This window comes from Chrysemys picta, chromosome 3 (assembly GCF_011386835.1).
Source record: "Chrysemys picta bellii isolate R12L10 chromosome 3, ASM1138683v2, whole genome shotgun sequence".
Taxonomy (NCBI): Eukaryota; Metazoa; Chordata; order Testudines; family Emydidae; genus Chrysemys; species Chrysemys picta.
This window is the reverse complement of record NC_088793.1, coordinates 201,798,838-201,825,374: the sequence shown is the minus strand read 5'-3', so window position 1 is coordinate 201,825,374 and position 26,537 is coordinate 201,798,838. Positions and strand designations below refer to the sequence as shown.

General features: G+C 44.9%; 2 protein-coding genes across 3 annotated transcripts in view; one reads left to right on the top strand and one right to left on the bottom strand.

The window, feature by feature from the left end:
* CRLS1 (cardiolipin synthase 1) overlaps nucleotides 1-15,962 on the top strand; it is an 18,832-nt gene extending 2,870 nt beyond the window's left edge. Inside the window, exons 3-7 of one of the 2 annotated variants that reach the window (XM_065589803.1) lie at nucleotides 338-467; nucleotides 1,414-1,499; nucleotides 2,038-2,106; nucleotides 2,778-2,869; nucleotides 15,912-15,962. In XM_065589803.1, the coding sequence (XP_065445875.1) occupies nucleotides 338-467; nucleotides 1,414-1,499; nucleotides 2,038-2,106; nucleotides 2,778-2,869; nucleotide 15,912 (378 nt within the window). In that variant the 3' untranslated portion in view covers nucleotides 15,913-15,962. Of the gene's footprint in view, nucleotides 1-337; nucleotides 468-1,413; nucleotides 1,500-2,037; nucleotides 2,107-2,777; nucleotides 2,870-5,345; nucleotides 7,252-15,911 lie in introns of those variants that run through there. The other variant, XM_005287497.4, reaches the window with a different exon arrangement.
* On the bottom strand, nucleotides 8,530-26,537 carry LRRN4 (leucine rich repeat neuronal 4). The gene is made up of 5 exons (XM_042846783.2): nucleotides 26,055-26,537; nucleotides 19,967-20,664; nucleotides 17,922-18,126; nucleotides 13,063-13,200; nucleotides 8,530-12,242 (listed from the first exon to the last, which is right to left on the bottom strand). The coding sequence occupies exons 2-5, from the start codon at nucleotides 20,655-20,657 to the stop codon at nucleotides 10,946-10,948; spliced, it is 2,331 nt and encodes a 776-aa protein (XP_042702717.2). The 5' UTR covers nucleotides 20,658-20,664; nucleotides 26,055-26,537; the 3' UTR covers nucleotides 8,530-10,945.

The window sequence follows — 26,537 nt, the reverse complement described above, 5'->3', positions numbered from 1 at the left end:
TACTATTTCTTGTTTTTTACAGTGCAGATATTTGTAATTAAAAATAAAGTGAGCACTGTACACTTTGTATTCTGTGTTGTAATTGAAATCAATATATTTGAAAATGTAGAAAAACATCCAAAAATATTTAAATGGTATTCTATTATTGTTTAACAGCGTGATTAATCACGATTAATTTTTTTTAAATCGCTTTACAGCCCTTCTGATAATACTTTATAACTTTTTAATTACCTACATTATATTCATTTTGCTTATCACATATCCTGGTAACTGTAGTAGATGCTGCTTTTTTTTTTTCTAGCTATCAAACATTCACATATTAAACTTGTATTTATAGTTGGATGGCTTTATTGCACGAAACTGGTCCAGTCAGAAATCTGCTTTGGGAAGTGCCCTTGACCCGCTAGCTGATAAAATTCTTATCAGTGTCCTGTATGTCAGCCTCACTTATGCAAGTCTTATTCCAGGTAAGATCATGTTAAATTCATGTATTTTTATTTTTTTCATAAAATAGTACTAAATAGTATGGAGAAGTGGACTTAATGCAGGAAGACACTTCTTATGTTGTCAAGGAGGAAAACTAGTTTTAGCTTACAACAGTTTTGTCTATTGGGTTTTACTGTTGGCTATTTAAAAGAAAGTTTAAAGAACTTTATTTAAATATTAAATCATAAAATTCGGACTTACTTTTAATTCTGTTTTGCTGTTGAGCACCTGAACAGTCTCTTTCACTAGGTTCAGCTTCAGCAGTAGTTTGCTCTGTTTTTAACAAAGAATAATTTTATTGCACTTTCCACTCATAAAACTCACATTTTAAAAGAAAACATACGTCATACACAACTACATCAAACCACTGTTCTGAGACTGATATTTCTCTCTTTATCAATCTCTGTGCTAGACTCCAGTTTTCCAATCCGAAATGGGATGATTGGGGCCACCCTTGCCAGTTAATTCAGATTTGTCTTGGCTGCTCTGGAGTTCATGCTTACTGGCAGTTATTGAAAATAGATGATGATTCTGGCAGGAGGGTGTTTTTCTCTCCACAGACAACAGTGGAACCAATTCACCTCTGCCATCTGCATGGGTCTGACTGTGCAGGCAAGGTGCTGGTTGCAGGAAGTGCTGCAGGATAATGTAATGCTCTTCTGATACCATTAGATGTTGCCACTGAATGCTAAATCATACATTTTTGCCCCCTACCCTCCCCCCTCAAATTTGAATTGCTTTTTATTTAGATGGAAAAGACGAATAGTTTGTATTTTCTTTGTGTTAATGGGGATTGCACATGTGAACATGTAGTAGTGGGGTATCATGGTGGACTTTGTCTATCTACAGCTAAAAACCTGTTTAAATCAGATTTTTCAAATCCAGACAATTTCTTCTATATCTATATTTTGTTGATTTGTTTTTCAGTTCCACTGACTACTTTGATCATTTTGAGGGACGTAGTGCTAATTGGTGCTGTTTTTTATGTGCGATACAAAACACTATCCCCACCGGTAAGTGTTTGGCTTTAAAACAAATTGTGGATGGACATGAAATCAAATAGGTTTGGACTTTGAATAGGTTATCTGTTAGGATGTGTATATAGCAGGGGTAGGAAGCAGCAATTATTTAACAAACATATTGGCCAAAGCTTTGTTATGCAGCTTGATGCAGATCCAAAACTTGGGGGGAAATAGTGAAGATTTACCTGGCAAGAGAACAACAACATTGCATATGAGACTATGAAATTTAGGAGACCATAAACTAATATTTTACAAAATGAAATCCAGCAATTATATCAGGGCACAAAAGCAAGGTTCCATCACTTCACTAGTTATTAAGTAACCCTTTTATTGTCTGTGTATTGCCACTTGTACTGTTATATTTCAGTTTAATGTCTTACATACTTTTTTTAAATGTCAGTTTGTCAAAGAATAGATTAGTGTAACTGTTTCTCCAGTGCTGAGAGTGATTTTCTGTAGTGTGTTCTTTGTGGAGATTTGTTTCAAACACACACATTAAACATAAATAATCTTTATCTTTCTTTCACAGAGAACACTTAGTAGATATTTCAATCCCTGTTATGCCACTGCCCAGTTAAAACCAACTTTCATCAGCAAGGTAAAGGTGATCATTTATTAGTTTCTAAATTACTGTTTCTTCAGCATCCAGGAGCTTTCACCATTCTGAAGCACTCTTAATTTTCTGACTGCTGTCTTCGGCAGCACTTAATTAGGGCTACCATACGTCTGGCAGTTAGGGTGGGGGGTTCTCAGGAGGGGGCAGTCAGGGGACAAGAAGCAGTGAGGCTTAGATAGGGAGTGGGGTCCTAGGGGGCAGTTAGTGGCAGGGGTCCCAGGAGGGGGCAGTCAGGGGACAAGGAGCAGGGGGTGGGGTTGGGGGTTCTGAGGGGGGCAGTCGGGGTGGGAAGTGGGAGGGAGTGGATGGGGGTGGGGCGGGGCTAGAGCGGGGCTTCTACCCCCTGTACTCTTTTTTGATTGTGGAAATATGGTAACCCTAACTTAATACTGACACATTCTTATATTGGGCTTTTTTCCACAAAGTCCTGAGTACTCTGGGTGTGATCCAGCAAAGCACATGTTTAATTATAAGCACATAAGTTGTCTGATTAACAAAGCAAACGTTCAGCAGCTATATCTCAAAACTTGTATTTTGCCTGGTTTTCCATATATTGGCTAAGGTTATCAATAACCTCTTAAGTAACGTGTAGGACCTGAGTGTGGTAAAGTTCTATTTCGGTACAGCCACAACTTATATTTAATTTTTACCAGATGAACACAGCAGTTCAGCTAATCTTGGTGGCAGCTTCTTTAGCGGCTCCTGTTTTCGATTACGTAGATAGCATATATCTACAGACTTTATGGTAAGTTACATTTTTATTTTTTGTGATATCTGTAATGTACTTGTAAAGAAACTAACAATTCCGATTGAATTAAAAAGTTAAATTCGTGGAACGGAAGGGTCTGCCTCAGTAAGCCTAAATTAGGTTACAGACTTGTATGGTTGAACTCTTCCAGATGACATTTTCTTTTTGGCTGAAACAGAACCAAGCAATATATCAGTGCTTTATTTGTTATGAGAGAAATAGCTAAACACATGAGGAAGCCAGTCAAAACCCAAGGATGAAAAGTTAAGAAACTAAAGTCTTCCAAATCAGCATGAAGGTATGCACATCCCTAAATTAAAATACATACTTAAATGTGGAAAGGTCAGGAAAAATCTGATATTGTTAAATGGAAAGTTTTGGCATTTTTTCCAATTAAAAGGTTTCATTGCTAAAATTGTAGCACAAGTGATGCCAGTAGAAATGGATAAACTATGGCAGGTAAAACAAACTAGAAATTAACCAATTTGAAGAGCAAATAACTTTAAAAAAAGATATTCTTTAAATATCTCTGAAATAAGATGCTTGAGGGAGTCAGTGATGTCTACTAGGTTACCAGGGAGTATAGGTGCAATCTATGAGAAAAAGAACACAATGGTTTATTTCCATCAGTCTTTCCTGGCATAGCTGTTGTCACAGTTCAGGGCAACTGCACCTGTATTTTCCCTGCATGGGCCCTCAAGGGCACCCCCTCTAGGCTCCTAGCTCCTCAGCAGTCACTTCTTTTTGGCAGAGACCCTCATGTTTTTCCAGGCTGCAAAGTTCCCTAGCTATACTGTGATATTACCAGCAAGCCAGATTGACTAAACACACCAGTGTCTGTGCTTTGCTTGCTCTCTGAAGGTTTATGAACAGTATAATTGCCAGCAGTTACAAGTTACCACACAGCTCTTTAGAAGCAAGCACATTTATTCCTAAGGTGAAAGCATTACAGAGAAAACAAAAAAAAACTATGATAATGCGAAAAGCTCACCATAAATTACTTATCAATCTTATAGGGCCTCAGTAGGCCAAAGTCCTTTCAATCTTTCCCAGGAAGAATTGGGAGTCCCCTTGGAGTCCTTTTTTTGTCAGTTGGTCTCTGGTGAATCCAGTTTGAACTAGTATATATGAGCCTTTCTAGGTGGTGTGGTACTTCTCGGGAGGTGTTACAACCTGAGTGAATTTGCCTAATCACCCCTACTGTTCTTCGTTCCCAGAAGAGCTGTGGTTTCCCTTCCCTGTGAACTTATATACAGTCCCTGACTCACGATACATAAACTTAATATAGCAAGATCTCCCAAAGATATTGCAGGAAATTGCCCAAGTCTCTCACAGCTATTTTCAGGTATAAAGGTGAGACACTGTCAATTTAGGATGCTTAGAAGAAAAGATAATTTAAATTGCGACAAGTGATCAGACTAGATGGTATTTGTCCATGAATTCTAAAGGAACTTACTATAAGAATGAAGTGGCTGAGCAGTTAATAGAAATACACAATCTACTATTAGTTAGAAACTATACTAAAGAACTGGTGGATCCAGTATACCTATTTTTTTAAAAGGTTCTGAGGAATTAGTGACCTTTATTTCAATAACCAAGTAAATATGTTGAAAAATATACTTATTAAAAGCTGATACTATATGGAAGCAAACTGGGATAGCTTCTGTAAAAGGCATTTTTGCTCTCACATATTAGGATTCTTTAAAAGTTAACAGAATAGTGAATAAAGAAGAACTGGTAGATATAACTTACCAGAATTTTTAAAAGGTCTCACAAGAGTTAACTATAAAAACAGATTAGATTATACTAGTTTTAGAATAGAGATTTGACTATGGCTTGTGTAGCCATCATCGAAGTGCAATTGTTTGAAACAGTAGCATTATGTATATTTTAAGATGTAGCAAGCAAGAATTATGATCTTGATTTTTAGTTTGGGCGGGTGGTTTTGGTAGCAGTTGTCATGCATATATTTTTAAAAACAAACAAACAAGAAACCCTTGGAAGTAATCCATTTGGTCTGGGAATAGTCTTTCAGTGTCAGCCAGTTCTCAAGTTGGTTAACACTGCAGATACACTGAGCCAGATTCGTCCCCCACTTTTCTGTTGCAAGTATAACTGGATTAAAAATTCAGCCCAGTACATGATGAAGTCTGTGGTGAAGCAGACTACTGAACAATGAAGTTTGCTTATGTGAATACGCTTTGCTTTGCAGTGAGGTTTAGTTTTGAATATGAGATTTGTTGTTTACAATCAAAGTTAGTCATTAAAATGAGAAGGGGCGGGTGAGAATTTCCTTAATCACACTTTCTTCAATCTTTGACCTCAGTCTCTGTGGCTAGCATAGGCTGTCCCATAATATACACTCTCAGATTGTAGCAAAGAATAGGGAAACCATTTAAAATACAGCTTGGGGCATTATTCAAATATTTAAGCACAAAGAAACTAATTTATATTAACCATTTTCCCCCCAAAGGTGTATTACAGCTTTCACAACAGCAGCGTCTGCATACAGTTATTATCATTATGGTCGGAAAACAGTCCAGGTAATAAACAACAAATGAAATGTTACAGAAAGGACCGTCTCCTGACATCACTGTTTTCTATATTGCAAAGGACAATATAACTGGCCTATGAATAAGAACTCTTTTTTTCTTTAGGACAGTTGTTTCAATTCAAACCATGTCATCACAATTGGACTGATATGAAGTCTGATCATGTACTGTAAATGTATTGAATTTTCAATGTATTTTTGAAAGTTATAAATAAAAATATAATTGTTAAGAAAAATCACAATGTTCTTAGGCACTTTTAAGTCACCAGTGGCTGTCCTGCATTTTGAATCTTGTATCTCTTTTTATATTGCTTTTCAGAAGCTAAAGTTTGCACACTTCCCACAGAATTGAACAGTATATTAGGTTCTAATAGCGTGCTGACGAAGCTCCCTTTTCTTCTCAGATCCGGTATGCATGGAGTTATAAAGACAAACTGTTGTATACTGTCTCCAGACAGAATCACTTATTAGAATTTACTAAATATTATAGTTTGCTGCAAAGGAAAGCATTAAATCACTAGGGAATGATACCTTCAGAAACGTAAAGTGATCCTTTTTTTTCGCCCCAAGTTTTTAAATCCTCCTTGTGATATGAATAATAGTCCATACAGTATTTCAGAGTTATTCTCTTCTTCAGTAAAAATACCAAGGTAACTATCTGTCCCCAGAGAGAAGGTTCTAGTGACATTAGGGCTCATGGTGTAGTGTCACAGACGTAGATAAATTGAGTTCTGAAATAGAAGCATGTTTCTAGTACTGCTAGTTGATAGTGGTTGAGAAACCAAGATACTGAACTTCCTGTGTGAACTATGCTGGCTATTTTAAAACTGCTTGGTCAGTTTGAGATCTTCTTGGAGCAGAAATATCAACGTAAATAGAAATGAGAAAAATCAAGGCATTTTAAATGCTTGTCCAAATCACTGGATTCATTAGAAACTGTTAAAGCGGCATATTCTGTGCGTGATTCTCCTATATCTCTGACTGCGTTGTTTATCAGGTGTTGCTATGATCTCAATTTACTACCTGTGATCAAAGAATAGAGCAACACTATTTAAAGTTACAGACTTAAATGCCCGTTCCTTGCTTATACTCTGATAGCTACAAAAAGTATCGGACAAGAGATTTCATATTAACAGTAATGAAATCTTCTTATTAAATACCTTGGAACCAGATGTATGTTTTGCATGTAGTAGCAAAGAACTGAGGTGTGAAGAGGTAAAGTAACTGAAAATAGGTAATATATGTTGGACTATGGTGCTCTATCACCAAAAGTGAATTTATTGTAGCTACATACTGATTTTGAGGGGGTGTGGTTGTAGGTGAGTATATAAAACATTTAAATTTTTTATCTTTTAACTTGTATAGAAATGGTTCACAGACAACGTTTAATTTTTATTCAATACCTGTCTCTTAGCTATCACCATATCCAGCAGTCCAACTCTGTCTTATTTGCAACGGAAGGATAAATGTAAAGCAGATCCTATAAAATGTTTCTTCTTAATGTGCACGTTTGGTTAATTGGGAGTATTGTATTTCTTCAGCAACACAATTTTAAAATGGAGAGATGACAAAGTCCATTCAGGTCATTCCTTTTTTTTGTTCATTACCACCATCTCAAGTATAGTGAGGTACACTTGAATATGATGTTCTGGTGGGGAATGGCAAAATGTTGAGGCTAATGAAGGATCATGTCAGCATGCAGGTGCCTCAGCACATTTATGAATACAATGGCTACACCGTTTCATGATTTGTCTTTGTATTTAGCTTATTGTACAGTATTTGGAGTTGTCTCCAAGGTATTTGTATTAAATGAAGTTGTTAAACAGTGCAGAGCTGTTGGCTGTTTCTAGCATGTACATTAGTTGCTCCTTCTGTCCTTACTGGTTTATTCTGGATATTAACTGCTTCTAATAAAATATAGCTAAGGTACAGAAATGATACTCCACCTTACCCATGAGAACGGTCATGGACTCCGCATCCCAGCTCTTTGTTGTGCAAAAATAATCACCTTGGGGCATACATCTGAAAAGCAACTGAGTTCAAATGGCTGTATTTGTCAGGATGAAAGCTGTCCTTCTTGGTCCATTCTGCAAGTGAAGAGTCTTTGAACAAGTAGTGACCCCCCAGAGTGGCACGGTTATTGGCTGCATTTCCACATTGCATGGTGTTGAGAAACAATTTAATGCTGCCTTGGTTTGTTTTTTTCACATGAGATTGGATTGACGGGGGAAATAGTTTAGACTCTCCCTGCAGACACATACACTGCTACCTCGATATAACGTGACCCAATATAACACTAATTCGGATATAATGCAGTAAAGCAGTGCTCTGGGAGGGCGGGACTGCGCACTCCGGTGAATCAAAGCAAGCTCAATATAACGTGGTTTCACCTATAATGTGGTAAGATTTTTTGGCTCCCGAGGACAGCGTTATAGCGAGGTAGAGGTGTAGTTATTTAGGTCTTAACGCTGCATGTTGCTGGAACAAGTAGAGCCAAAGTCAGACTAATTAACAGTTCTTTATAGGTGTGTAACAGCTTTAAAAAAAAATTAAACATTAAAGATAGTAGGAAACTTAATTTGCAGGTTTTTAAATAATGTTTCCATTTTGCCAATGCCTGAAAAAATTAAAATAATGGTTCATGCTTCCTTTCTATATCATAGGGATTGTGCTCTTTTGCGTCTATTTTTCGGTTTGCAAGTCACCTTTAATATAGGTTTGGTTTATGGAAAGTTAGTGAGGATAACTGACCTCAGTGACTCAGAGTGGTATAAAAGGTATTCTCTAAGGCATAAGGTAGTTATCAAAAGATGGTGCCAAACATTAACTGCAGCTGGCATGGAGTAGGAGGGAAAAAATTGGGACTCAAAGTGATAGCAGGCACTAGTAAATATGTTAATGCTTGTGAAACAGAATGAAAACCCAACAATCTTGCCATCAGAGTACATGCTAGTATACCACAATAAAAATGATACTTTATTGTATGCTCCAAAACTACTGTGGAAAGAGATTCCAGATTTCACTCCGATCAAACAGGCAAAAAAGTCCTGACCTTGTTATTGTACACTTGTCTGTTGCCTTTAAAACAAGAACAAGACTGGGGTTATTTCATTATCATGCTGCATTTTTTTATTTCCATTAGTACAGGGCATGTGCTATTTTTACCATGGTACAAATAACCATCACAACACAAATACCTTTCATCTGCAAGGATCCCAAAGGGCTTCACCGATCACATTCATACAGCAACTCTGATATGTAGCCACCTCTAAAGGATAAAGGGCTGTTGCTAATGAACACCTGCAATCCTGAACAACAAGCAGGGAGAGAAATATTTGATCAAGACAGCGGGATAACTCCACTCTCTTATGAACAGGGCCTTGGGTGATTTAAGGCTGAGATTTTCAAAGCTGCTTAAGAGATTTGGATGCCCAATTCCTATTTAAATTAAATAAATTGGAATCCAGATCTCTTAGGCATCTTGGAAAATCATATCCTAAATGTCCACTGGAGTGGACAGGATTTATTTCAACCCTTACCAGGTTGCACTGATACTCAGTTATCTACCTCAGTATAATAATGACAGGTCCAGTCAACCTCACTATCACTATTCTACTACCTTTGCAGATCAATCTAAGGCTTTGATCATTTATCATGGTGCTAACTCACTTGTTTCATTCTTTTGATGGGGGAATGATTGTGACCCACATTATAATTATAGCCATTTACTTTCATTTTGGAGACTCCACACAACATTCTATTATTTGTATTGTAATAGCACCTCGGAGCCCCAGTCATGGGCCAGAACCCCCCGCTGTGCTAGGCGCTGTACAAACATGGAACGGAAAGACTGTCCCTGCCCCCAGGAGCTTATAATATACTTGTTTTTATTCATTAAATCTTCATGTCTTGTTCTTAAGTGGCGGGTGCTGCCCATTTGCCATTCCCACTGAGGTCGGCTGGCATCGTGGGTGTGCGGCCCCTCTCAATGGAGGACCCCAAGACCGTTCCCATCCTTCATTTTCAATCATTTGCTGGAAGACACATGAGGAGGCTCAATGTACAGCTACACAGCAGCAGCTGTAATTCTCACTTCAGGTAAATGTACACAAGAGTACTCTGCTAGTGCCTAATAACAGTAAAAAGCAACAGAGGGTCCTGTGGCACCTTTAAGACTAACCGGTGTATTGGAGCATAAGCTTTCGTGGGTGAATGCCCACTTCGTCGGCTGCATCGTAGGCATTCACCCACGAAAGCTTATGCTCCAATACATCGGTTAGTCTTAAAGGTGCCCCAGGACTCTGTTGCTTTTTACAGATCCAGACTAACACGGCTACCCCTCTGATACTTAATAACAACAGTGTGGCCATGGCAGCGTGGCTCAGTCTAGTTATCCGAGTACAATCCCAACCGAGTCCCTGTTGCACCAGCCAGCTGTGATGTAGACCTAGTCCCAGGGACATGCACTAATAAGGCAGGATGGTAACACTTTCAAGAAAAGTGTTTGGGGATGAGTAGGTATTTAAACAAAAGCCCAAACGTCCATATTTCCAGTGCTGGGTGCCTAATGTCAGGCTCTTAAATCCATAGCGAGGCTCCTAAATAGGGTAGCCTGATTTTCAAAGGGGCAAGTGGGTTTGTGTGTGCACAGCATTTTTGATAAAGAGGACATTGCTATTTAGCCACCTAAATAGGGCTGTGGACTTTGAGCCAGCTTTTTAAAAGGTCTTTAAGTGCTTAATGATGCAGAGAGGGGCCTACAGGGATTTTCAAAAGCTATTGGCACCTTTAGGCACCTAAAGACCTTTTAAAAAAAATATCTAGCCATTCCTCTTGGAAATTTCCCCATCTGTACAAGGGGTATAGTGATATGACAGATATTTTACCAACCAGAAATTAGGGGCTTGTCGCAGGACTCACAGGACAAAATTCTATGGTCACTGTTTTGTAGGAGGTTTGATTAGATGATCACACTAGTCCCTTCCGATTTTAAAATCTATAAACCCTTGCACCTTTGTAAAACACTGATATCTACAGCTGAAAGGCACTATACATATGCTAGGGATTATTTCTATCAGGGCTTTTCTTCTGGGTGCTTCAACATCACCTTAGATTAGTTTAGAGAAGTACTATAGCCAAGGAACGTCAGGACTATGTCTCTTCCTCCTTCCATATAAGGTTGTGCCACCCGTATCCCTCCTCACTTCATTTTTAAATCATCATCATTGGGACCTCCCGATCAGCTGCCAGAAAATAATTATAATAAAAAGAGAAACTTCACCCCAAACACAAATCTTTGGAAATGGAAAATAGAGATCTCAGAAACAGGCCAGGTGGTGTCCTGTTGTAACAAAACAAAGCATTCGAAGCCACAGCTGTCCCCAGTGTAATTTCTTTGAAATTACAACAGAGATGAAGTCAGCCCTGTGAGGAACTCATAACCAAGTGAGCAGCTGGATTCCACTTAGATGTGTTGCTATAAGATGTTTTACTGCAAAATATGTTGACAAAACTACCTGGGGCTAATTACATGGCTGCAGTTTTAAGGGGTAATCAAATGCTGGGTTTTTATAAGAGATGAGGTGTGTGCCGTATTGCTCAGCGTGAGGCTTTTTACATTTCTGATACAGACACACAGACAATACCATGGTGGTGATTAGGAAGACCCCACTTGCTAGGCACAAGACCACAAAGATGGCTATATAGCTGGGCTTTGTTGTAAACTGGGTGCATGGATTGCCCAAAATCTTCTCACTCGTCGTCTGGCTCGATCCTGCTTTGTTAGAAGCAATCACGCACACCCAATAGGTGGTGTCTGGTGAAAGTTTGTATAGTGTATGCTGCCTTGCTGTGGGATAGATCTCATCAACCAGGCTCTTCTCGCTGCCTTTGGCATGGTATGCAAGCTGATAAGTATGAACGACTGAACTGGGGGCACACCAGTGGATCTGTGCTGATGTGTCTGTCGTTTCAGACACTTCTCTGAGCCTCGGTGGATCTGGAACAGTGTCTTCTCCAGACACACCAGGACACAGACATGGGGACAACCTCTGAAGTTCAGAGCATGGCTTCTGGAGGTGGTGGCAGGGGTCGTAGTCACAAGAGACTATTATGGGTTGAGTTATGCTTTCCTTTGGTTGATCATCATAATAGTCATCTTCATAATCCACGTGTATTACAGCATGGGTAGGATTTGGAATAGGGTTTGCCTTTGTGGGGTTTTGTGGCCGTTGATCTGTCTGAGATGGACTTACTGTGCCAGGAAAAAGAGGAGAGTTTGTCCCTATTGGTCCTGTCGCTTCAGTGGAAGGGTTATTAGTAGACTGGTAGAATGTTTCCTCTTGGGGAAACAGAGCAGTGGTCATTGTAGCATTTCTCTTCAATGGATCTGTTTTGATTGTACTCGCAGTGCTTTGTTGAGTTAAGGAGTCGCTATAAAGCTCTCCCAGAAATGTTGAAGAGGTGGCTGTGGTTCCTTCAGTAGTGGGATAGGTAGTAGATTTGGAAAAAACATCTGCACTTGTGGGATCATTCTTCACCTGAGCTGTTTGCGTCATACTTATCATGTTTCGTGACACCAAGGAGTCGCTGTAATGTTCTTCGGCAAATAGAGTAGAGTCCATTGTTGCTGCCGCAGTAGTGGAATCAATAATGGGAAGGCTGGAAGAGTCTTCTGTGAGAGGGGGAGTGTTTGATGTGGGGAACGTGGTGTTTCTCTTGGCCTGGCATTCATCATAGAGTTGTAACAACGAAAGAGACGATGAGGATGAAGGCTTCTCTCTGTCTTCTGAGGCTGTGTTGCAAATTGTGTCGGATGCCCTGCAGGATGAAGCAAACGAGTTAGAATCGACCTAACAGTTATAGGACGGTGCCATCAGCATCTATGAAACGTATCAGATAGTGAACTGCTAATGCCAATCAGAAACCTGTTCTCGCACATGAAATCTGGGGCCAAAGCCCAGCAGAGTCTTGACTACAGGCTGATTTTCAGGCTGATTTTCCTCACCATATTACCAACATGTTTTGCAAGGGGCAGCAAATATCCCCTAACTGGGAAGGCCACGGGTCTGATTCAACAAGGTGCCATGGAAGTTGAAGGCATACCACACAAAGCATTAAGCGCCAAGGCCATGTTGAGTAATGCCTCTCCAAATCTGACAGCAGGGGGCAGTGTAGAGTGAGGTGTAGTTACTTCCACAGTATTCTTAGCCCCAACTGGCTCAGGAATCAGAGCTCACAATTTGACTGCAGATCTCCAGGGCACAATGTCATTAAGGCCTCTGAGCTAGCTAACGTTTCATCTGTACTCACAGTAAAGTACTAATGGGGGGAGGCAGAGAATAAATTATCAGTAGATGCCATCATTTTATAGTTCTGCTTGTGTTACCAGCATAGTGCTGCTTTCAAATATAATTAGCCCATACTTAGTTCTTGAAGGAAACTTTATTTTAGATGTCTGACCTTTGAGGAACAGATGGCGATTCTGACTAATTTTGATGGGGTTTGTATTTCAACAGGAAAACTACACCATCCATGCATAACTTGTAGCAAAAATTGAAGTAAACAGGCTCAGGATAATCTTTATGCTCACTCCTACATTCCTGGTGTGTGAGTAATATGCAGCTGACAGGTCATTTACCTTTGCAGTACAACTCTCTCCGGATCAGAAAGGAGCCAGGAAAGTCCACAGTTGCACTCTAAAGGATTTCCATACAGGTTGATGCTGATGCTACCTGATGAGTTGATATTCCAAGGATTAAAGGAACTCAGGTTACAGCTAGGAGATGAAAATTTTGAGAATCTTTAGCAAGTATCGGCTAAGGCCCCAGGACTGGATTGTGCTTTAATAGCCTAGTCTGTGTAAGGGGTGGCATGCAGCCTTCTCTGCTCCCTGGGGAGGCAGTAATTTGTTCCTGGCTCGTAGCAGATTACTAATCCCCCCTCAGGAAAACCAAGTTCATTCTCACATATTACCCCATTTGCTCACGTATCTCCCTCACGCATCATCACATTCACCCCAATTTAGATTCATTCTCTGCAGCAAACTTATGTTAAAGGCATTCCCAGAATGCAGTAGGAATGGCAGCCGGAAAGGAAAAGAACCCTGTACCTAGCAACTCTGCTTTGGTAAAGTTTTGTCTTATCCCTGAACCCTTGTATTTATCTTGGCTTTCACTTCATCCTACACCTATTCTCCTGCCCTATGGTGCTCCCAATTCACTCTCCAGCCTCCTTTCAACCCCTTCATGCCATGTTTGGAATAGCTTCAGTTTCTGCATGCCAAGCATCCACCTTACGTTGACTCATTTATAGAGCCCTGCAAATCTGCAGATGTCCACTTTATATCCACGGACCATGTTTGCAAATCGCGGATCAGATGTGGATACACATTTTGTATCCGTGCAGGGCTGTATTCATTGGTACAGTGTTACCAACGTATTGGATGTTTTTCTGAAAGCTCCACTTCCTGGAGTCCAGGGAACAATTTGAGAATCTCAGCATTCATTTAAAAAAATAAATAAAAATAAAGGTAAGTTTTGAGCCCTCATAGTTTCAGAGAAAAGCTTAAAAATGTGACCTGAGTGCACATGACAGGGTCAGAAACCAGAAGGCAAAGAAAAAGCACCCCACATTTATTGTTGTTTTAAAAATCTCAGGATTTTAAGCCACTCTATGATTTTTAAGCATTATTCCTGAGCTTTGAACACTTGGGGATAGCAACATTGCTGTTGTCTCTGCAACTTATTGTGCCTGAATTGTCTTGTGCTTTTTCCTTCTGAGTTAGACCTAAGCTCTGTGAATAGGGAGGCCTTCTTTGCCCATCTTCTGTACAAGCACTGGGTGAATTCTGTACCAAAATCCAGCAGTATAGTTGAGAGCAGAGTCTGATCTTTTCTTTGTTCACTACCACTTAGACTTGTGTTCAGTTCTCTGTTCACGCATCCAGTGCCCTGTTTTTTTCATTTTCTGCTGCATTCGTATTCCTGGCTGGTGGCTTAAAGGATTTTCCACAATATCCTCTAAATCCTTTCCTAATCAGCCCTGACTGCTCTATTTACAATATACTTGCTATTCTGGTACATTGCCGTCACTGTTCATGTTATATCTTTGTCTACATTAACTACTTCAGAACTGTGTAACCCATGGTATGTGATGCAAAATACATCCTTAGCGCTGCACCCTTCCCTGTAAAGAATCACCAAGTTGCTTTCTCCTAACATGGAACAAGAAACTCTCCAAGAAGCAATAACTACTGTCTCTCTCTGCTGCAATGCAGTTTCTACCTAGAACTCCTCCTGCCTGGCTTTCTGATGGAAGTTTAAATAAACAGTACAGATACCTGTACACCATCAGGGTGACCAGATAGCAAGTGTGAAAAATCGGGAGGTGTGGGGGGGTAATAGAAGCCTATAAAAAAAAAAAGACCCCAAAATTGGGACTGTCCCTATAAAATCGTGACATCGGGTCACCCTAACACCATCCATAAATGAAGCACTGCTGCTATTCCGATGGAATATTGGTACTTTAAGAGATTGGTATGAGGTTCTGTTGCAACACAGGTTACAATGGACACCAGCAGTGAGGTACAGACTAGCATAGTCTAGTGGATTATGGGAGTAGACACAAGAGCCAACGGCTTCTGCTAGTGACCCGGTGTTGACTTTGGCCAAACTCCAGCATTGCCAACTCTCATGAATTTTATCATGAGTCTCGCAGTATTTGGCGTTTCTTACCTCAAACCCCAGCCCCAGGAGTTTTTCACCCCTGTGATTGCAGAAAAAACACGTGAAAACATGACCCGAATTGAATCCCAAAAGCTCAAAAAACAGAAGGCAAAGCAAAAGACACCCTCCCCCCACACATCTATTGTTTTTTAAAGCAATCTCATGATTGTTAAGCCAATCTCCTGATTTTGGAGGGCCCAGCTCATGATTTTTGAAGGCATGTGGTTGGCAAGGCAGAAGTCACTTGAAATCAATGGGACTTAAGGACTGCAGAATTTGCCCCAATATGCTTCAGTCTCCCCAGCTAATGGTGCTAATGATACTTCCCTGTAGCACAGGGATGATGAGAGGGTTAGTTAGGTACATCTGCAAGGTGCACTGAAGATGTAACTTATGATGAAAATACTTTCCCTTTCTCCCTCTCCCTAAAACATCCCATGTCCCACTGCAGTTTTCCTCGCTATTTGCTATTGCACGAATGCCTGGCATGAGAATTTTGGATACTGATCTAGAGGATACACAAAGTGGCTCCAAGCTGCCCCTTGGGGGGGACCCTGCTCTTAGCTTTATGCAGTGTCACATGTTACTATCACATTCCACAGCTTTCTCTCTTCTTTGAGCCAGCTCCCCCTCCCCACTTGCCTTTCGCACCTGTCTGCCCTGACTCCAGAGTTTAACAATTAATCTTCATTATTTTAATTAAATCTTCTTAAGAAAGCTAAGGGTGTAACATTGTGTTTCCCTTCTCCACCATTCATTGCAGAGAGAAGCTGCCAGAGCTCCAGCATGACAGCAGTTAGTCAACCCTCCTTATCCCGGTCCGCTGACTCGAATCTCCTATCCAAACTACGTTTGCTTATGTCATCCAAACCTTTCATTTCCATTCCGGTCTCGACAGTCCCCTTTCCCAGGTATGTTAATCCTCCTGTTTTAGTCTTTGCAGTCAGTGAATTCTGTAGGCAGGTATTTATTATCATTTATTATTTGTATGACTGTAATGCGTAAGAGTCCCAGTTGTAGACTAGGCCCCCATTGTGCTAGGCACCGTACACATACAGACCAAAAGGAGGGTCCCTGCCGCAAAGAGCTTGCTGGATCGGCGGGCAGGATCGATCCAGCGGGGCTCGATTTATCGCGTCTAGTCTAGACATGATAAATCGACCCCCAAATGCTCTCCCGTCGACTCCTGTACTCCACTGCTGCAAAAGGCGCAGGCAGAGTTGACGGGGGAGCAGTAGCAGTCGACTCACCACGGTGAAGACACCACGGTAAGTCGATCTAAGTACGTCAACTTCAGCTACGTTATTCACATAGCTGAAGTTGCGTAACTTAGATCGATCCCCCCCAGTGTAGACCAGGCCTAAGTAGATATTTCAAGTTCCTGGTTTGAGCATGTCTCACTTATTGTTCCCATCTCTCTTCCTGTGGTCTACCCAGTAGAATTACTTAGGCCTGGTCTACACTGACAAGGTAAATCGATCGAAGTTACGCTAGTTAAATTATGTAAGATACGTAACTTAAGTCGACGTAGCTTAGATCGACTTACAGCGGTGTCTACACTGCGCTATGTCGACAGGAGACACTCTCCTGCTGACTTACCTTCCGCTTCTTGGGGAGGTGGAGTACTGAAGCTGACGGGAGAGCATTCTCCCATTGACTTATCGCGTCTTCACCAGACCCGCTAAATCGACAGCCGCGGCATCGATCACAGCAGCGCCAATTTAGCCCACAATGCAGACAAGCCCATTCTCACAAACTTGGAAATCATCAAGTCAATGGAGCTATGCCAGTTTACACTAGCAGGGGATTTCGCTCCATAAATCTCCAGTCCATCAGCCTTATAACATCTGCTGAGTGCACGTAGGCCTGGTTGAGGCTAAATACTCCAAAGGCAAGGGAATGGGGGGGCATTGGGTTTTCCACAACCCAGGTGTGATTAAGCTGCAGGGTCATTAATACTTTGGACCAGATTCTCAGTTCCATTCCTGCATCTCCGCTGAAGTCAGTGCAGCTGAGAGGGAATTGTGGCCTTTTGAGTTCAGTGAAACAGACTGTTCTAAGTCACCCGTCTGCCCAGGAAAGGAAGCTGTACAGAAAGAGCCGCACACCGACAGGTGCCAACAACTGCACCAGGCTCAGGAGGCCTCATTAAGGCAGCTTCAGGCAGTTTCTGCATCATAACGTGAGTTTGGCCCATGGGGCCAGATTCTCTGCTACTCCCAGTATCCACTGGCGCAGCAAGGCTGGGAGCTTGTGAAGAAGTCAGTCGTGTCTCTGATTCTGGGGACAGTTCTAGGACAGCGCTGGTGAAGTTTAGAGCAACTTCATGGCTGCGCTAGTCTGCACAGCTGACTATGGCCCTCTCTGCCAGCCAGAGATCTCCAGAGTGCAGTGTACTCCAGCCACACCTCTCTAACAGGTGCCCGGCGTGCCCTCTCTGCTAAAGGCTGCAGGACGAGTAGCATAGGAGCCAGCTATGCAGCTTCCTGCTATAGGGGAACTCTCCCCAACAATGGAGAGATCTGCCATCTTGCTGGCATCTTTGCACCAGCTGGAGCAGGGAAGAGACTCTGGCACACAGCCTGGGAAATCCTAGTTCTGCTGTGCAAGAATTCCATGTGAATTGAAATGGCATCTCCCCCATGCACTAAAGACCTTCCTATTCGGATGACTCCAGGGGCATTATGGGGGCAGTGAGGGGACCCAGCTGTCACTAGACACTTTCAGCAGACAGCGGCATTTTAACACACGGGTGAGCAAAGAAAACACCTACTTCTGGAAGGTGAGAAAGGTCAGGTGAGGAGCATCGTCAAATAGCTCCGTCCTCACCCCGCTCAGCGCACGGGAGTCCTGGCAATTCAGTTCTCTCAGTCTGGGCAGTGACTTGAATAGATCCGTATCGAAGCTCCTCAGCTGGGCCATCCTTGCAAGGTGGAGCGACCTAAGGCTGACCAAGTCCTGGGCCCATTCCTGCTGAACTGAAGCAGAGAAGACCCGGGTGACTGGTATGTGAGCAGAGCACTGTGCTGGATTTAGGACTGGCCAGTAAGCAGACTGCAGTGGATTGAGTTTTACTGACAAACTGATGCACCTGCTGGTTATAGCAAATGCAAAATAACACGAAATAAAACAAAACACTCACCCTGCAGTGGCGGCTCCTGGGGGGGCTGGGCCTGGCTCCCTGCTCCGGGTATTGCAACCCGACACACACGGTCACAGTGCCGCTCAGGTGTGGCCTGGCTGCCTTCTGTCATGATGGGGGGCAGCTGGGCCAAAACTGAATAGCGTTGTGACCCGGGTACCCAGAGTGAAGAGTTGGGCCCAGCCCCGGGGCACAGAAGCTGTTGCTGTGTGGTGAGTACTGGGTGGACTCCAACCCCCCAAGGTCCTCTCAGCTCCTGAGGGCAGGACCTCCCCCCCCCCAGCATGGATAAAATGGATAAAATGGATAAATCAAACTAATGTGAAATTCCCAAAAAGTAACAAGAAGAATTTCCCAGGGCTTTAGTTATTTCCCCAGCGGTTTAGCAGCACACGTGTAAGGCGAAGTGCCCTCACACAGCGCAGAGTGCTGGACTGATTAGTGACTGGGCTGGAACCTCTGCTAGGGAATCCCTGGATTGGGCTGTATGAGAACAGCAGGTTTATAGTCCCTCTTTACACATCCACAGCTACTTCCCTTTGTCTTCCTCAAAGGATTTGAGCAATTATCCATTCACTGAACCTCACCAGGTTGGAATTATTGTACCCATTTGACTGGATGAAATGTTACAGGAGCCCAGGAGGGAGAGGGAGGGAGAGAGAGAGGGGACAGACTGTCAGAGAGAGGAGGGATGGTCTTGCGGCTAAGGGACTAGACTGAGGAGATTGGGGTGCAGTCTGGGCTTTGCCACAGACTCTGAGTCACTGCCTCTGTGACTCAGCTCCCCCATTTATACAATGGGGATGATCATTCTCCCATGGTCCTATCTTGTCTATTTGGACTGTAAGCTCTTTGGGGCGGGGCTTGCCTCTTGCTCTGTGGATTGATAATGCCTAACACAACGAGGCCCTGGTCTTGGTGGAAGCCTCTCTGGGCTGTGCCAAAAATAAGAGGAGAAAGCGAAGGGATTAGGCAGGGTTTAGCTGCGGGGGGCGGGGGAGAAAGGAAAGGCAGATGTTCAGTGGTTTGAGCATTGGCCTGCTAAACCCAGGGTTGTGAGTTCAATCCTTGAGAGGGCCACTTAGGGATCTGGGGTAAAATCAGTACTTGGTCCTGCTAGTGAAGGCAGGGGGCTGGACTTGATGACCTTTCAAGGTCCCTTCCAGTTCTAGGAGATAGGATAGGATAGGATATGCCACTGAAGAACAAGAGAAGGGCTTTGGGAAGACTGGATAGGAAAAGAGGAGGAAAGGCAGAAGTTAAAGATAGCCCAAGGCTGAGAGCTGGATAATCGGAGAGGATAGTGGATGGGGATAGAGGGATTATGAGGACAGATGAGAAATTCTGTTGTGGGCAGGTGTAGTTGCTTGGCTTGTGCTAATAGCTATTTCTCCACCTTCCCCTCTGAAGTCTTGTCTACACAAGAGAATTCCCACCACTGCTTATTGTAACCAACTGGTGGGTGTGTTTTAGAGCTTCCTCCGCTGTGCCTGATCCGTGGAGGATATGAGTCTGTTACAGCCCCAGCTAGTGACCTTTACCTCAAGCTGTTGCAGCTCCTGCCAACAGCTCCGGAGGTCCCCAGTTCTACTGCTGGTGGCTGTGACACTAACAGTGGTTTCGCTTCATCAGGTTTGATCAGGCCCCATGTGTACCACAAAAATCTTCAAACTTACTTTTCTCAAGAAAGGTCCCACTCAGGTCAAGCACATCAATGGTGCTCCTCGCTCTGTTCCCGGTGTCTCCCTGCAACACGTTCATGGCAAAGGCTGATGCGCTAATCCCTCCGCCACTCTCATGCCCTAGCAGAGTGGCAGACAAGTTCAGGAACTGTAGCTGTGGATAACAGGAGAAAGCCAGAGGCTGGAGTTCAGTGATGGGGTTTCCGGCCAGCGACAGCCACTTCAGGTTTGGCAGGTGGGCCGTCTGGCATGATGGCAGAGAGGACAATTTATTAGCGCTTAGGTCCAGGAACTGGAGGCTACTGAGGGCTCCGGTTCCCCACGCAACTTCTTGGATGTGGTTGTGCCTCAAGCAGAGGGTGCGCAGCTTTGGGAAGTTCGCTATCTCCACGCCACTCAGTGCAGGCAACTGGTTGGTGCTGAGGTCTAAGGCCTCCAGTCCCCCAGGCAGGCAGGCAGGGAAGGCTTGCAGGCTGTTGTTGTTCAGTTGCAAGTGGGTCCATGTCTTGTTCCTCAGATCCTCACAGGACATGCTGGTAAGATTAACGTCGTTTTCCCAGGGGTCTTGCTGGGTCAACTGGAAAAGAGCTGTGAAATCCCCCAACGCAGCTGGAGCTGCTCTGTCTGTCAGGCCGGCCGCCACCTCCCACGCCAGCAGAGAAAGAGCGAGCAGGAGGGAAAACATTCTTTTGCTTTTCAGGGTGGGGGAAACAAAACAGCAATATAGAAAAGTAAATTAAAGCCCTTTGGGACTACCACAAGCTATGTGAAAACAAAACACCAATAAATGTTTTACTTGTGCTTGCAGATGGTGGAGGTGATAATTAGAGTCTCTGCTGTAATTAAACTGCCATAAAGATCAGGCATTTGGGAAGGAAGTCTCATCTGAGCATATTTAAAGGTACATAAAATCTTTCATCCCAAAGGCAACCAACATGTGTCCCAAACTGTATCTGTTATTATTTATTAGTTGTATTATCTTTCTAGCACCTAGGAGCCCCACTCACGGACCAGGAACCCATCACGCTAGGCGCTGTACAAACACACATGCAGCATTATCATCTCTGCCTAGCTGTATACTCAGAACTGAAGGTCTGAGAGGAGAGCAGCAGTCAACTTAGGGCTGGTCTACACACAAAAGTTAGGTTGACCCATCTACGTACTTAAGCCAACCCAAGTCTCTAGTGTTGACAGTTTTTGGTCAATGGAAGAATTCTTCCAATCGACCTAGCTACCGCCTCTTGGAGAGGTGGATTTGCTACAGCGATGGGAAAACCCCTTGCATTGCTGTAGTAAGTGTCTACGCTACAGCCATAGCGCTTTCTAGTGCAGACACACCCTGAGGCTGTAAATGCTTTGGGTCAGGGACCCTCTTTTGGTTCTGTGTTTGTTCAGCACCTAATACAATGGGTTCCCGGGCCGTGACCAGGATGCCTAGGTGCTACCACAATACAAATAAATAAGTAGTAAAAACAATACATACACAGCAAGTGCATGAGGGGATAATTTTGGTCAAAGAGAATGGGCAAACGTCTCCTCTTATGTGAAGTTCAATAGGCTCTTTAATCACCATACAGAGCAGACAGGAGCTTGCCTCTAAAGGTCCAAAAGTCAATTGCATGGTAATCATGTTTTCCACCTTGCCATGGGCTTGTTCTCTCATGACGTGGTGCACTGGCAGTGGGCAGCCAGGGCTTGGAAGGTCAGGCGTGCCCATGGCAAGGTGGCTCCTACGAAGTGGCCTGCAGAATGCAAGGGTCGGAATCTTATGGGTTCTAAGAGAATGATCTTGGAGATTTTCAAAAGCCCCCAGGGGATTTAGGAGCACAAGGCCCATTGACTCTCCTTTCACTGGAGCTTGTGGGGAAAAGCAGCTGGGTTCCATTGAAAGTCAGGTTCCTTTGGCAAGGTCTACACTAGGAGTGCTCTGATGGTATAACAATACCAGTATACTGTACTGGCAGAGTGCTAGTGTTACTCCTGGGGGAATTCTGTGCCAAAAAAATTAAAATTCTGCACCAAAAAATTATCTGCGCACAATATTTTAAAATTCTGCGTATTTTATTTGTCAAAGTAACACAATATAATCACTCCAGTTTCAATTATTTTGGTAATTTATTTCAAAAGACATAAAAGATGAGGCATTATGTACTTTCAAGTATATAAAAGGTTGTTACAAGGAGGAGAGAGAAAAATTGTTCTCCTTAGCCTGTGAGGATAGGACAAGAAGCAATGGGCTTAAATTGCAGCCACGGCAGTTTAGGTTGGACATTAGGAAACACTTCCTATCTGTCAGGGTGGTTAAGCACTGGAATAAATTGCCTAGGGAGGTTGTGGAATCTTTGTCATTGGAGATTTTTAAGAGCAAATTAGACAAACACCTGTCAGAGATGGTCTAGATAATACTTAGTCCTGCCATGAGTGCAGGACACTGGACTAGATGACCTCTTAAGTTCCTTCCAGTCATATGATTCTATGAAAATACCTGTCAACAGGTATGTCTGTAACCCTACAGACAACAAAAAAGATTCAGGAAATGTTTTTTGACAAATAGATTCCTTACTAGGCAAATTAATATAGAACTCTGGGTAATAGTTAATTTAAACTACAATGCAGAAACTTATTTCCCGCACCCCTCAGACACAGTGCAAACGCTTGGGGTAGTCAGGGGTAACAGAGGAGCTGAGGAAGAGAGAAATAATTGCTGGGAAGGAGCCTGGGAGTGAACCAGGAGGGCGTTGGGTGTGGGTGGGAGAAGTATGGAACAGGTTTTGTGGAGGGAGGAGGGATTGTTAGTGAGTTGGGGTGCCTCGCCCATGCAGACTCTGGCTGATCCCTAATCTCTCCAATGGACATCTGCCCCGTCTCCCTGTGTCCCTGCACCCCGCTTCCCCCATCCCCCTGTGTCCCTGCACCCACACTCAGTCATCCCTCCTCCCCTGTCCCCATGCATCCCCATGTATCCCTGCACCCACAGTCACGCCCTGCCCACTTGCACCCTCCAACCCCATTCCCATGTGGCCCTGAACCCCCTTTCAGCTACCCCCATTCCCATGTGGACCTGTACCTCACTGCCCCCCTGGTGTCCCTGCACCCCCCACTTCCATTCAGCTTCTGCCCCAGTCTGTCCCTTCCACTAGCCCTTCTGAACCCCCCGGTCTGTGTAATTCCCCCAGCAGTCCCGTGTGCTCCACTTTGTCTCCCCAAACCCCATGCCTCCTCAACTGGTTCCACAGGCAGGGTGCTATGAGGAACACAGCCTCTCCTCCTCCCTATTGGCAGTTGGCTGCTACAGTGAGCTGTCTGCTGTCTGTTCGAGTGCCACAGCACTCCCTGGTCGGTGAAAGGTGTAACTGCAGCGCCTCTCTGGCGGAATGTATTTTCTGCAGAGAAAAAAAATCTGCGGGGAACATGAATTCTGCGCGCGTTTAGTGGTGCAGAGTTCCCCCAGGAGGATAGTGTGGACACAGCTTTTTACCAGCATTGCGTGTTTTTGCCAGTATAGCCGAGTCTACACTTGGGGCTTTGGCCAGCACAGCTACATTTGTATATGTACATACATACATACATCAGGGTTCACCCCTCTTCGCATCCCCGATCAGCATTGCTATGTTGGCAGAGTTTTGTAGTGTAGCCGTTGCCTAAGCCACTTCAGGGCTTTTGAAAACCTGTGCTTCTAAATCCCTTTGGCACTTTTGAATCTCTCCCCTAGATCTGCTTCTAGCTCTTTGACAGTTACACCAATGGCCCTTTCCCAAGTGGTGGCAGGGGCTTTGCAGCAGGTGACTTTCCTGGTAGTAAAGGATTCAGTGTCACGGACTCAGGGGATTTTCCAGTGTCATTGAGGTATTACAGTGTATGCAGGGGTCCTTGTTGCCTTGCACCAAAATGGCCCAAACTCAAGAAGGGCCGTTTCCCCCTGCAGAAAGAGGCCTGTCAGCAAGAAGCTGCTCCCTTGGTCACTCACTGCTTTAGCGCACTCCGCTCCCATTCCCTACCTGAGCTCTGGAGATTTTTACCTGGAAAAACCCCAGCCTCTGAACTGCTGGTTCTGGACTCTGTGACCTAGGCAAGGGGGTTTGGGTATTCGTTCTCCTTTTGTGCAGCTCTGGTTGGAGCCTGCTCCTCACCAGTCCCCATCCAGACAAAGGAGTGTGCATACAAATCTCCTAACAGCCATAGCCGTCAGGGGTCCCTTAGGCAAGGCCAGGATTTCCCGCTGAGGACTTGCGGTGGATGATCCGTAATATGCCTCACACTGCCATGGGCGCAGCACCAGTGGGTTCGATCCACTGCCCCTCCCCGGAGCACTCTGCATCAGAACTGTATACAGCTCCCAGCCCTGCATTTCTCCTCGTGTGTGTCTGCAGAGCCTGACCCTCCACAGTGAGGAGCACCCTCTGTTCAGCCGGGAGCTGAGGAGCCTGCACCTTGCGCCCCCCGCCGCCCCGAGCCCTGTGTCAGCTCTCCGCCCCCTCCCTCCACCCTAAGGTGCCCCCCCGCGGCAGCTCCCCCCAGCCCGGGGAGCCATGCGGCAGCTCCCCACCCCAGCTCACCTCTGCTCCGCCTCCTCTCCGAGCACGCCGTCGCCGCTCCACTTCTCCCGCCTCCCAGGCTTGCGGCACCAATCAGCTGTTTGGCGCCACAAGCCTGGGAGGGAGAGAAGCAGAGCGGGGCAGCGTGCTCGGGGAGGAGGCGGAGCAGAGGTGACCTGGGGCGGGGAGTTCCCCTGCATGCCGCCCCCCCCTTACTTGCTGCAGGCGGCCCTCCCCGCGCCCCCCTACCCCAGCTCCCTCCATCTAAATGCAGACGACGACCAGGGAGGCCGAAGATCCGGCCGCCGCAGTCACTGCCGAAGGACCCGAAATGCCGACCCCCAAATGCTAGCGGGGGCCTAATGGGTTGCACCGGCCCTGAGGATCTGGCCTGTCATTAGCATCTCTGGTTACATTTGCCTTCCCCATCCCTCTCCTCTGTAGTGCTTACTCTAGGTCAGCGCTGGCTGGGTGCGAGTATGCTGCAGCCTTCACCCCTCACCCCCACAACAGCAGCTGCCGGGCTGCTCCATGAAGTGCAGATGCCCTCCCTAAATTCCATCTGCTGCCTCCCCAAAACCCCCGTGCTGGCTGTGTACAACACAGCCTATTCTGCTGCCCCTGCCTGCAGCCTTTGCCTGGAACAAGTGGGAAGAACTGAACAAAGCGACAGCTGCGAGTGCACACGGAGCTAGCTCTCTCTGGCACCTATTACCCCCACCCCTCATTGCCACCGTATCTGAGCAGCTCAGCCTTGACTGTATTTTTCGTCCCAACCCCCCCGGTGAGCTAGGGCAGTGCTGTTATCCCCACTGTACAGATGGGGAAGTGAGGCAGAGAGAGACTAGGTGCTGTTTTTTGAAGGTGCCTAAAAATGCAGACAGGTGCCTAGTGGGATTTTCTAAAGGGTGTAAGCGGGTTAGGTGCCTAACTCCCATTGGATTTTTTTAAAATCAGAGGGAGTTAGGCAACGTTGAGAATCTCACTAGGCACCCAAGTACCTTTAAAAGTCTCACCCTAAGTGACTAGCCCAAGGTCACACAGGCAGTTTGTGGCAGAGTAGGGACTTGACCCCAGGAGTCTTGGGGCTCAGGCGAGTGCCCTAACCATTAGACCATCATTCCTGCTCTGCTGGCATCTTGAAGCTGAACCCTCAGCCAAAAAAATCTCATTGGCAGAGTGATTCAAGACCATTACTATATGGCACCCAGAGCTCAATTGTGTTCCCCTTATTGCTCTGCTAGGAATGGTTACCGTTTGCTGCTGCTGCTGCAGCCCCTGCATTAGGCCTGGCATTTTCCAGTCCCGCTTGCCTTCTGCCTGCGAGAGGCACAGGGGAAATGGGGTCTTTATGTCCCCTTTATGCTCCCCATATCTGAGGCCTTGCAAGAGCCTGCTCCGCCCTCAGCCCAAGAGAGAACAGCCTCAGGGTCCTCTGCCTCCAGTCCAGATCCAGGGGGACAGGTGGAAAATGGGCCTGTAAAAACCCAGACCTGTCAGTGCCCACAGCCAATCCCACCCACTCAGCCTTAACAGCATGTACATACCTGTCCAGGCCTCCTGCTGGGGTCTGCGCTGCTCTGATTGCCTGGTGCTTGCTTTATACACTGGAGTGACTGTGTCCGTTCTCCTCTTCCCGCAGCTAGGGGAGAGATCTGGCCTAGCCTCACTCCCCCACATGCCAGCTTCCCCACCCTCCCCAGGAGGGCGGGGGAGGGGATAGGCCCACTCTCCTCCCCTCTCCACACACCCAGCTCCCTCACCCTTACCAGCAAGGTGGTGGGAAGATTTCCTAACAACCCCTCTCCAGGCAGGACCAGTCCCTCCCCCCCAAAATCTGAGGGGGTGGAGGGAAGGAGGAGGGAGAACAATTTCTATACTCAGCTCCTCTTTGTCCACCCACACTGGGGTGGGGGGTGTTGTTACGTCTCTTCACTAAAGGGTCAAGGTGAAGAAGGGCCGATGCTGACGCTTGTCTGCTGACACCAGCCCTGAGATTTCTCAAGCAGCAGATAAAGTCGCTCCCGCCC

What these genes read in the sequence shown, in the direction of transcription:
- LRRN4 (XM_042846783.2), bottom strand. Translation starts at nt 20,657, where the DNA reads ATGTTTTCCCTCCTGCTCGCTCTTTCTCTGCTGGCGTGGGAGGTGGCG. An exon ending in ACCTTTCTCACCTTCCAGAA is followed by an intron (nt 13,201 to 17,921) that starts GTAGGTGTTTTC and finishes TTCATCTCCTAG; the next exon opens with CTGTAACCTGAGTTCCTTTA. An exon ending in GAGAGAGTTGTACTGCAAAG is followed by an intron (nt 12,243 to 13,062) that starts GTAAATGACCTG and finishes TTCATCCTGCAG; the next exon opens with GGCATCCGACACAATTTGCA.